Source organism: Epinephelus moara, chromosome 10 (assembly GCF_006386435.1).
Source record: "Epinephelus moara isolate mb chromosome 10, YSFRI_EMoa_1.0, whole genome shotgun sequence".
Taxonomy (NCBI): domain Eukaryota; kingdom Metazoa; phylum Chordata; class Actinopteri; order Perciformes; family Serranidae; genus Epinephelus; species Epinephelus moara.
The window spans coordinates 15,741,808-15,754,871 of NC_065515.1; the positions used below are offsets into that span (position 1 = coordinate 15,741,808).

The window sequence follows — 13,064 nt, forward strand, 5'->3', positions numbered from 1 at the left end:
TGCAACTAAAACAGAAAGAATATAGTGCTTTTGTCTTCCCCAGTGGCTTTTGGTAGTTATTTCTAGTTATCAACAAGTATCAGTGAAGGTTATTTGCAGTTACTGTCCCCAGTAGTGGAAATGGTGGACGGTGAAACAACTGGAGTAACTGTGGAAAACAAGCTGCAGTTCGTCTTGTATTGTCCGTAGATATGAGGCTCTAAGAAAAACGGAAAGCGATCGAATTGTTGTTGCGACAGTGGCGCCAACAACAATACCAGTTAGAAATGCTAAGGGAAGCCAAGTGGAAAGATTGTTTAAGTGCAAGGTAATCCATCTGGGGACAAATGTAAATTTACAAATGTTTCAAAATTATATAAAAAGGGTGACATATTTTCTCTAAAAAAAACCAAAAAGCAGCTTTGATGTGAAGCACACAAATGTGAGTAGAGAGAGGGTAAAGTATTTCCTGCTTTAACTGTTAGAAATTAAATTGTTGTTTTTTTTAACAACGATAATTATGTCTAAAGAAACCTTGGTCCAATGATAAGTTAGCAAGTTAAACGTCTAATGAGACTGCATGTATTCACTCAGTCTCATTTTCGACATTGTCAAAGTGCATTGAAATACACTATGTAAATCTACCCATCTTTCTAAATGCTTTTAGTAAAACATTAAAACAAAAACAGATGATTACTGATATTTACGCTCTGTGTTTGTCTCTGTGCATGTCAAGAGGAGGAAAAAGAAAAGTGCCATTTACTCTTTTATGAAATCTCTTTTAACAACACCACGAAGAAGCTTTAGTGATTACTGTCCAATTGAATCGTCCAGAGACTGTGGAGAGCCGCTATTGTATTAACACTGCACTCAGCCACTTCAGTCTCATTCATCCTGCATTCGTTTACTGTAAATGTGTGCCGGCAGAGCTGAGGAGTGCATAAGAGCCCTCAGACAGAGGAGTTAGTCAGTGTAGAAGATGACAAACACACAAATGCAGGTGTGACATTGGACCCAAGAGAATGGAAATCAAAGCAAATCAAGGAACGAATTCAAGACTCCACATTAGACAACAACTCCCAGTACACACACTATCTACATACTAAAAAATGACTACCAGTTGTTCCCAGAAAACATTAAAAATCATCCTGGGGTATAGTCTCATTCAAAGTGCTGTCACTTGGAAACTGGCCTTGTGCTCAGGCTTGATAGTCTTCCCGCTCTTTCAGAAGTCTGCACTGGCTCCGTTTTCAAGTTCAGTTTAATGAGTCATGGATTTAGCATATGCTGCCATTAGTTTAACAACTCTAACTGCCTTGAATCTTTGGCTTGCATCATTTAAATTAACCACACAGCCAGCAGCTCCCCTTTTACGGCTCCTCAGGATACTGTTGCACGTATACACCTTATCCTGGTTATTGAAAGCCACCGACTACCAGCACAGGTGCGTCTTCAGTCGAGTGACATAACAAACATACAAACTATGGCGGAAGAGAAACCGTCTTATATCTGGAGCAATGAAGAAACACAGTTTTGTCTTTCAGTAATTAAAGAGGCTGTGTATCTCCATCCACTGCTCGTTAGGTGAGTAACTACATAGTTTGTGTGTGTGTTGGTTAAGGTTAGGAGAGAGAGAGATAGATAAGCACAGAACAGAAAGCCGTTAGCGATTGAAGCGGAGAAGAAATTAGCCATTGAGTTGTAAAGTTGAAGTAAATGTACAGTGCAGTGTTCAATATGTCCTATAATTCTTATCTCCCATTGTTGGTTTGTCACAGCACCTGCACAAATAGACAGCTGCAGCAATCAGTAACTGGGTTACTAGTATTTTTGTGTATACAGGTAATATAAATAACCCAGTTCTCTGTGCTCCTGTAAACACCATATCCTGAATATGGTCATAACCCAGACAAGCCCCATAAACGGGTTATGCATGTCCATGTACAAGCAGTCAATGTTTCAAAAGATTTCTAATTCTGTTTGTACAGCTAAATTTAATAAAATGTGTATAAAATTGTGCACAAAACATGAAGAACATTTTGACATAGCATTCTCTCTTCCTCTCTATGCTACCTTGTCCCTCAGAGGTGAAAACACACACACATTTCAAGCACACACACACACACACACACACACACACACACACACACACACACACACACACACACACACGGCACCAAGGTCAAACAAAGACCAAAACATTTTTAGTGCTCTCCTCTATTTGTGACCAACATCTACTCCTGATGTGGTTTAAATGCCAGATTGATTCAGTCTGATTACTGTCATTAAGGCCACGTGAACCCAAGCTCTAAGTACTGTTATTTCATCAAGCACTTCCGAAAGGATGTTTTTATCCAGACCGCCAAGTGTCAAATGCTACAAATGTACATACACACAGATTCACACACAAATGCATTTGTAAATAGCCACAAACATGCAAAACACACTTTCAGTCCTTGCCAAAAGCAGGACAAGTTACCAGAACTGGAGGTTTAATTGCTTCATTTACAAAGTAGTGTTTGCTGTTTCAACATGTCTATCAAGAGAAGCCCGCTATGTGACATGCTAATTATGTTCAGGCAAACCAAACAGAGGGATAAAAATGTGCAGTATGACAGAGTAGCACTACAGGTCATGGAAACACCAGACTCAAATGCGTTCTTCCTCTTGGAATACACTCAGCAAAGGTTATCAGGCAGAGTACATGTCTATGCATGCACTGTTAAATTACAACATCTAGGGGTGTATTTAAATGATCTCTAGCGCATGTTCTACGTAAAGTGCATGTTGCAAGTTCAATTAGGGCACATCCAACTCCACTGTGATGATGAAACGTAGCATCTGCACCTGGGTTATCGCTATTTACATTGTGGATTCAGCAAACTGGAGGAGGGAGCAGTTTTCTGCAGAGAGTAATGCAGTGCATGCAGTAATGTTACTGCAGCCAATATCGTGGGACATTTAAGGTACATTCACATAGAAGTGACTGCAGGTGAGTCACCATTGCCTACCAAGGTGATATTCCTGCTAAATGTGGGCAGTGCCCGACGTGACAGACAGGGAAACCTAGCTTGCCGGGTAATGTTAGCTAGCTTGCTAATAAATACAGCAAAGTATAATATTTTTGAACATATTTCCTTTTTCTTACGTACCATGCCTGTTTCCTGACTCACTGCCAGCCAGGCAGCATCTCTCATGTGGGGCTGTTTGTATCTTTCATGGCCAATATCATAAGATATTGGCTGGTAAGACAAGGCAACAGTCAATGTTTCTTCCACACATACTCCTTTGCTACTGTTGAGGCTGTGACTTGGCTGGTGAAAGTTTACCAAAGTTGAACTCCACATGATGCCAAGATGTGAATTTGCTTTGCCAACAGAAGCAAATGTTTTGTTCTGCTCAAAATGAATGGAAGTGACCGGGAGGCGAATATTCACCAATGTTAATTCAACTCACGTGTGACTATACTACAGGGAAAACTGTAGTTATAATCTTTTAGCTTCTGAAATAATCAAAGAAGTTACACTCATGTATAAATGCGCACAGCATCTCTCATAATGGCGAGTCTGCTGTGGAGCAGCAACGGACAACAGCTCTGCTCTGCATTACAATCATATTTCAGACAATGTCATTCATATTTTCTTCAATGATGATGTATTTCACCCACCCGCAACCCCCACTTTCTGCTGCCTCAAAGCAGCAGTCCGCCTACAATGCGTCTGACCACGTGTCAATTTAAGACCAATACACTTGTGGGTGCACAGATGGACACAAGTAGGCTACATTTGCTACTTACACAATGTGGGCGCTAGCTGTGAAAACGACAACTGGGTTGGTCTGAAACTAGCAATGACAGTGGTACTGCACTGTGCACCGCTGTGCACCACTTTGCGGTGGGTGTAAAGGGTGCCCTTAATGTGAAAGAGGTGAGAGAGAAAAGGTCACAGGGTCACTAAAGTCAACAAATTTCATCCTTGAATAATTTCATGCATTGCTAGCAAGTAGTTATCATGTGTACAACATGGGTTGTGCAAAAGGGAAGGTCATGTCTCGGCCAAATTGGACAGAGATCCTCTTGAGAGTGTGAAAACATTTTTCATGGCAATCTGGGAAATTTGGCCTGATGATGACTCTAGAGAAAACTTAAGGGAACATGTTCAGGGAGGCATGAATGCCTTGGCAATCTAGCCATGAGTTTTAAGCCACATTGTCATGAATATAAGTATACATTGAGGGGAAATTTTAACATGCTGATGGCGCTATATGACAGGCCATGGGGTCGGTATAGTTTCAGAAGTACTTCACTGGGGACTGCAAGCATGCATCCAAAACTTCATGGCAATCTGACCAGCAGTTGAGACATCTTGCTACAGGCTAAAATGAAAAGAGGCACAAACTGAGTGATGGACTGAGTAATATTACCATGCATGAGCTCTGCTGATAACTGGGCAAAACCTCACATAAGCTCTCTTTTTCCTAACATATTGCTCTCACTTGGATTGAAAACAGACTAATTTCCTTTGAAAAACAAAAACAGGTGCACACTTTGGCTCAGGTGCAACATCTCATTTTCCATCCTCCTGTCAGGTGGCTGCGGGTTTGTCGCTAAGTGGCCCTGAGAGGTGGATGTTCATGGTTGTAACACATCCTGACTCACTCTGGTCATTGTCCTCTCAACAGATGAAGTGTAGATCTATCATGTAGTATTGTGATAATTATATCAGGCAGTGGAGTGAATAGTTATCAGGTCCATGACGGAGCATCTCTACAGGCCTGGTGAGCCAGTAATCAGCCACATCAATACCACTGTCACATGGACTTAAATATCAAATGCAAATTAAAGCAGGGAAAGGTTCTCAGTCCGCAAATTACTCCTCTTATTTCAACTTCACATTTGTCTCTCCCCTCCTCATCTCTTCCCCTGCATTCACTGTACGTCATCCATCTCCTCTCCACCTCCCATCAATCCTCCCACTTTCCCTCTGCTGTCATGCTCACCAAGCCTGTCTCTTTAGCTATAGACATAACTCATAAAGGGATGTGGCATCCTGTACCTGTGGTGAGGCAGGAGGGAGGGCACAGAGGGTGCCTACACCACTAGAGGTGAAGCTCCAGCTTCAGCAGGGAAACAGAGGGGGGCGTCACCGCTATAATCAGCTAGAAATTTCACAGCGCCACAGGGCAGGAAACCAGTAAATACACACGCACACACACACACGGGGACTTTAACATTCTCACACACACACACACACACACACACACACACACACACACACACACACATGCATGTGATATGAGCATGTGAATGAGCACACAGTGAACACACAGTGCTACCTATTAAGGATGCAAGAGCCAAATGTTTTTTCAAGTATTAATGAGAATAGCTGCCATAATCCAAGAATCTTATTCAGCACCATTGACTCTGTTATAAAACTCCCTCATAGACCGAGCCTGGACCCCTCAACAATAACTCGCAAGGACGTTAAAAAATTCCTTCTAGACAAGGTTGAAAATATGAAGCTGAATACATCACCCCTAATAAAGCCACTCCGCACAAGAGCCTACCAGCATTTGAGATTTTTCTGCCCATTTCTCTTCCTCTACTTGATAAAATCATTTATGGCATGAAGCCCACTGCCAGCTGCCTTGATATTGTTCTAACCAAGTTGGTGAAAGAGGTTTTTTGGGGAAACTGGCTTGAGAATTCTCAGTATTACATAGAACTTTATTATACCAGGAACTGATATGAAACATTTCTACAGAGTGACGTCTGAAGGCAGGTGTGAACATCAGTTTCGAATGTTCTCTGACTCAGACTTTTTGTTGTATTGTCTCGAAAATTGACTATTTCACAATGAAGTTACAGTTATACCAGATTTTGTCTGTATCATCCAGCCCTACCTGAGCCCTGGCTGAATACTATTATTGGACTATACAGATTAAGTGTTTCCCAAAGTGTGGCTGCAACAAAGCTATGCACTATATCCAAGGGACAGTTCATCCCAAGATCAAAAATACTACTTTTCCCCTTACCCGTAGTGCTATTTATCTATCTAGACTGTTTTGGTGTAAGTTGCCAAGTGTTGGAGATATCGGCTGTAGAGATGTCTGCCTTCTGTCTAATACAATTTAACTAGATGGCACTCTTCTTGTGGTGCCCAAACTGCTGAAAAAATATATTTGAAAAACTCAACAGAATCAGACCGGACCAGACTGTATCACCGCACAGAAGGATGAGTGCATCTAACACTGAGCTAGTTAACATTACAGCTCAGATAAGGAGGATGCCATTAATGTTTACATTTCGTGATGTCACAAGCACAAGCCTCTTGTCCATGAGAAGATACATGCTTCCTTTTGCGCTGTGATACAATTGGCGGGTGTAGTTTGGTAGAAAGAAAATTGTTGCTACATGAAACCCCTCACAACAAGGTCTGTGGATTATCTTGAGTAACCAGGTCATGATTTCTGGAAAGACACATTGCTGTTTTTTGGGGGGGCACTTTGAGCACCACAAGCCGAGTGCCATCTTGTTTCATTATATGAAAGAAGGCAAACATCTCTACAGCCGATATCTCCAACACTTTGCAACACCTACCAAAACAATCTAGACTGATAAATAGCACTACAGGAAAGAATATGTTTTTGATTTTGGGATGAACTGTCCCTTTAAATATAATAACATTGTACTCTGAGATTCCAAAACATCTTCATATACAACAAAGTGAAAAATCATAGTCACAAATGTTAAAGCAATTATAGTATGCAGCTGCAGCTGTTTTTATATGACTATTAAGGATAATTTAGCAGGTGAGAAAATAGAGAGATGAATGATTCTGTATTTGTATCAGCATCATACTCACTCCCATTCCTTGCGTCGTGCCTGCGGTGTGCTGTGAATCTTATGAGCCTGGTGGGCTTTGACAATGTCCCTCTGCTCAATCAGGCCGCCCCGACGTCTCTTCATCACATTGGGACTGACTGCCAAATCTCCATCCACCCCCAGCATTCCCCCTCCGACATCAAAAGTCGAGGCCACGTCAAGAGAGAGGCCGAGACGGTTCGGATGTAAAGGGGGAGCATTGCCAGATATGTGTGGGAGGTAGAGGGCATCATAACTGGTTGAGAGACTTTGGGGTTCCAGGAGGGAGTGGGACTCAGACAACAGGCTGGACCTTTCGGCCAGCCCTGCACGATGCTTCTGCCAGTTCTCACAGTCTGTTGGGGACGACTGAAGCATGTGGTGCCTCGGGGTGCTGCTACCACACATCGCCCCCATGCCCAGACCCCCCACCGGACACTCCGGCCCTGATGAGGCCCTAGGTAGCCCCAAAGCATTGTGGTCCCCTGTCAGAGACTGAGAGCTGACCGAACAGGAGCCCAGTTCCAGCATGGTGGGAAGGCTGCCCAGGATCTCAGCATAGTGCTGCAGGAAGGAAATAGAAAAGGAAATAAGAGGGAGGAAATGGAGTACAAGGAAAGAAACAGTGAGAGACACATAACATTAATGTACAAACCCTGATAGACATCAAAGATTCCCAAGACTGTCTGGATCTTTATTCAGTGAAATTAACTCTGACTGTAAATGAAGCTGTGCAGACTAGGGATGTAAACAAATTTGAATTTTTTTTTTGGCATGAACAGATGATGTGCTGAAATACAAACACCCAGATTTGAGACTTTACAATAGGAAATTGATTTTTGGAGACAGCTTTCAAATTTCTCATCATAAACACTTCAGAGCAACTTCACACTTATCTGTCCCAGTGCAATTCTGACTTGTATTTCCACACTGTTAAAACCTCCTATTATATTTCACACAATATAAGCGAGCTTTTATTCAGACTCAGTTTAGATTTTCTTTTCAAATTTTTTGACGATGCACTTAAAATACAAATTACAAGTAGGTGATTTCTAAAAATTTTCAGTATAAGCCCTGCTCACTTCCAGCATGCTGTCAATCGGTATTCAAATGCAGATATCTTTTTGTGAAATACACAGATACAGATAGTATCCCTAGATTTGCAGAACTCTCCCAAGCTGCTTCAAAGTGTTCTTGACTCGCTGTACCAAACACTCTAGTTATGGTCTGGTTGGATTTAGGCAAAAATAGCACTTGGTAGGGTTAGAAAAAGATAATGCTTTGGGTTAAAAAAAAATCACTTGAAACATGGGATATGCAATTTAGTGAGAGTTTTCACCAATCTGGGGTTACCATCTAGACACGATCCACATACAGGTGCAGCCACTCAGCCATCTTGTGCTTGGGGGTCGTGTTAAAGCTGCAGTACATCAAAAGCCTGAAGACATCCAGCTCCTGGGTATAAATTTGTTCATCTAACCCCCTGAGGCAATATCCCAGTGGCCCAACAGCTCTAACTGTCTTCATAGAGTTTAACATGTTACCACTCCTCTGAGCACCAGAACCAATTAGATAAGCTGTAACACAACCCTGAAAACAAATAATCATATGATAGTACCAGTGCTGGGCTTAATGGTGCAATTAAGAAGTGAGACGAAATAGAGAGAAATCAATTTTATCAACCCATCTTCTCCTTTATCTGGTAAGAACATTTAGGAGTGAGCACTACTCTGGTTTCAGGTATGTGCTAAGCAAGTACATCTTATTGCCTGACGTGCTGCAAAAGCCTGCATGTTTCTGCTGCTCCGTCTCTAGCTTTATGGAGCCCTCACCATTTTTGTTAGCCGAATGATAGATTTCTGCTTTTACAGGCCCTTGGAGAGAAATGGTTCTAAATAACTCTTGCCTTGAAGATATGGAGCCGTAAAAGGAGGATGTTGTGTTGTTGTACAGGGCAGGTAAGAATAAAAGGATGAAAGCTATTCAACTGTCTTGAGCATCTACTTAAAATGCGTCAGACTGCTTAAACACCCCTAGAGCCTTTAATTAGACTGCTGTCAATAAGTGGACGCACTGCTATGAATGAGGCACTAATGATCAGAGACCCTCTTGAGCTGACGATGCTATCACTTGTACAAGAAAGCTGCACCTCATTGATTTCTGGAGGTCTCCATCAATAGCTCCACATATCAACATTTTTGCACAAACTGAAATGACACCCTGTTTGATTTGCTAATATCTTCTGTTTACTAAATCCCAGTGAATAACAATGAGCTTTAGGGTGAGGAGCAGTAGAACAGAGATTGATAAGAGAGATTTGTTCCTTTGTACTTTGTTTATGGCAACGCAAATAAACCAGCAACAATGTGATTTATTAAATTCATGAAGCCGAAAGTGACATAAATTTTACTGGGGTAAAAAAACAAATTTAATAAATGGAAAAAATGTGGCAAAAGTCTACTGCAAATTAATCATCAAACAGTGTTTTCCTGAGGCAAGGCAGACAGGCTCAGCTCATTAGAGTTAATATGGGCCAACTGCTAGCCTGGTATAAATGTTGTTCAGCTGAACAATTATTTACCAATTCCCACACAGACAGTGGAGTCTCTCTTATAGCATCTTCCAATTCATTGTTTTACAGTTTACAGTCTTATAACCACTCTTTTCGTTGTATTTAAGTTAAACCAACTGTAAGCTAGCAGCTCAGCACCAAACAGCAGGTAGACACAATTAGCAGTTAGCCGTGAGCAGTTAACAGTAGAAGTTAACGGTAGCCGCTAGCCGTTAGCCTGTGAGCATAGTGAAGCATTTAGCGGCTAAAAGAGCCAACTTTTCCCCCTAAGGAGTTGAAAAAAGAGCGTAAATATTCAACCTACATTTGTCAGGTAAACAGGAACACGAGTCCAAATAAATTATACTTTCGCTTCTCGTCTGTTGTATGTGTAATTTAGCAACTGTAAGCTAGTATTTGTTAGCTATCATATTTACAGCGACGTCACCTGGCATTAAAATGTAGACGTTGTGTTTACATGTGGGTGTGCTGCCCTCATGTGGCCAATAAAGGGATTGATAATGCAAGTGTGTGAGCAGAAATCAAAAAGAAAAACATACATTTACCCACTTTAGCTGCAAAAATAACTTGTGTTTTGTTACATTATACATTAAACAAAAACATTTTTGTTTTAGCTCCAGTTTTTCACAGATTTAAGTTAAAAATGTGGGACTTTTTATGCACATCGAAGACTTTATCTCTCAGATTGTGGTTGCAAATTTGTTAAAATCCATGTTGGTGAGAACTTTTCCAAGATAATCCACCCCACCTGACAGGTGTGGCATATCTAGCTGCTAATTAAATAGCATCATTACTACACAGGTGTGCCTTGTAATGGTCACAATCTTTTATTGGGGTGCTTCTTTTATTTATTTAACCACATAAGTCCTGTTGAGATCAATGATTGCTTTTACAAGGGAGACCTGGCCAAGACAGCAGCACACAAAAAGTTACAGCCAAACAACCACGCAATAAAAAACAGAAAAGATACACAGTTACATGTAGAAATAGTAGAACACCTATGCACAATGGCAAGACCCAACCGACTCATTCATCCTTGCACCTATGAAAGCTTTAAAATCAGGCAGAGAAACCACTAAAAGGCTTCTCTAAAATTTGCTGTTTCATCGTGACAAAAAACTTTAATGATGATTTCACATGACTACCACTAAAGAAATGCTTGTAGAAGTGCCCACTAACACAAATTCCAACAACTTTGCAACCACGATTTGAGAGAAATAAGGCTTTTGTGTGCATAAAAGAGTCTCATATCTTAACTTAAACCTGTGAAAATGGGAGCAAAAACCAAAGCGTTGGATTTAAAGTTTTGTAATTAGTATAAAAGACACTGGGAAACATCATGCAGCGATGCACCTAAGCTCCATATCTCACTTAGCAGGGAAATATCATACTTCAATGCTTTTTTCCAGCTACTTTTGAGCTAATTTCATTTATCATAATTAGTATAATAATTAGAGAGAAACAATGTGACAGTCAGACAGTGGTGGTCACAACAACAACAGGCAACAGGTTCTATGCTCAGATGAAGCAGAGTTGTTTTTAAACTATTGTGCTGCTGCAGGATCACACATCTGCCTTTCTGACAACTCCTAAAATATATATTTTATTTTTATACTGAGTAACTGGCAAATAAACAAATTTACTGGAATAGCCTAGCAGGACATTTCCTCCACATGAAGAAGGGACTAAAATCAAATATTGCACTTAGGTTCCACACTGATTGGAATGACCAGCCCTGCCCGAAATCAAGTAATTGTAACTGATTCACTGAAGCACACTTTAACAGGTTTTCTTTTCAGGGAAACAATTCAAACAAAATCTCATTGACCAAGCCCATTACCTCTGACATGTTGAATCCAGCTCTCCAGGGGGTTATGGGACAATAGGTAAAGGGACTTAAATTATATGTAGCTGCTTAATGATTATGAGCTGACAGAAAACACCGGGTGCTATCAAGTCCTGTCCTCTTTCCTTTGATACATAGGGTATCTATACGTATAGTTATAAGTTTATAGCCAATGTATTTGTCTGTACAGTTGTCCATTGTGGTGTTCCTGGCAGGGGGAGCTGTGTCTGAGAAATAGATGGGGGAAGTACCATTGATCTGGTGCTTACTGAATCCATTTTGCAAATTATGTTTTCAAACTGGCTGAACAGGAATGCCAACACAATTTAGCTGATATATATATAAGGGTGTTTGAGCACAGACAGCTGGATCTGGGTATTATACTCCCAGAAAAGCACCAGTCACACCAACGGGAAAATACAACAAAGACAAAACAAATCGACTCAGAAAGGTGCTGCGTTCATGATCGATAGTAATAAAATAGACTAAACACCCAAAGCTTTTCCAGACAAATATGGTTAGTAAAGGGTTGAATGACAAATAGGCCTCTTCCAGAATATGAAAGCTACTAAAATGGACACAGACATTGATGTTGGCAGCAAAGTTGATACAACAATAAACATTAACTGTATAATGCTACAAGCACAAGGCTGCTCTTTAAGTCACTCTAGATCTTATCAGCACATGGCTCATCTGTAGTGCATTTACATAAAGGCCATTTGGAGTGTGCTTATGTATACATACCATATGTGGCCTACAGTATATTCAATACTGACACACTTTAACTTGTTTATGGTCATTTACCATCTGCTAGTGAGATCGTTACACTCAGATAAAAAGACACATACTCTAATCAATCTCCTCTGTGGTGTCTTTTGTCTGTGATCATTCAAAATGTTGGAAAACACACTTATTCACTTAGATCAGAAGATTAGCATCACTCATGTCTAGTCATATCGATCTTCTCATCTAACTCTCTGCAAGGACACGAATAAGCATCCAAAAGGTCTAACTGCTCCTTTAAAGCGGCTACAAGGAGCTTTTATCTGGTTATGAAACAGTCTCAGTTTAATACTGATGCCTCTATGTGACCTACATAAGCAAACAAGTCCATCAGCGAGAAGACAGGCTTTTTTTCTATAAAGGTATTCTTAATGCCTGACCCTTTGTCCGATTCCTCAGATGAAATGGTTTACAGCACGCAGATCGGAAGAGCCTAAGTTTACACTTTCCCACGTAAAGTTTAACAGCGAGTGATATATAAGCCAGATAAAAGGAATCAGGAGGAGAATTCATTCATCTATTTTATTTCCTACATCATATTTTGTGGTTATGGCTGATACTGGGGCAGGATGAGCAAAGAGAAAAAGAAAAAAATTATAGCTGCTGCGCAGCGATGGGTCGGGTCCGGGCATTTTTAGGCAATTCTGACCAACAAGCAGAAGAATTGGAAGACATTTAGGAATTTAGCAACACAATCTGCCTTTTGCATCAGGCTTGAACTCACAACCTCTGAGACTAAGAATCAATTTCTATCTCACTGAGCTAATTAGTCAGTGATAATTCATGTGTAGCTTCACAAATTGACTAAGCCAGACGTGCAGGTTTAGCAGCCGTCCATGCATGGAATTTATTTTAACAATGATTGATTGGCTTCATAAGTGAAAAACTGATTTTTAACTAGTTGAGCTATGTGCAAAGTGAGAAGCCTCAGATGGTTTCACACTGAAATATTGACACTGGATCTTTGTGCAAAGTTTGGTTTATTTTCAAGCATGAGAAGGCAGATTTTCTAGCAGAAAAAA

The 13,064-nt window shown here is 40.7% G+C and overlaps 1 protein-coding gene across 1 annotated transcript in view; it reads right to left on the reverse strand.

Moving 5' to 3' along the window:
- LOC126396941 (voltage-dependent R-type calcium channel subunit alpha-1E) overlaps nucleotides 1–13,064 on the reverse strand; it is a 151,831-nt gene that overhangs the window by 127,319 nt on the left and 11,448 nt on the right. Inside the window, exon 2 of the mRNA XM_050055329.1 lies at nucleotides 6,843–7,405. Coding sequence (XP_049911286.1) covers nucleotides 6,843–7,372 — 530 coding nt within the window. The 5' untranslated portion in view covers nucleotides 7,373–7,405. The remainder of the gene's footprint in view (nucleotides 1–6,842; nucleotides 7,406–13,064) is intronic.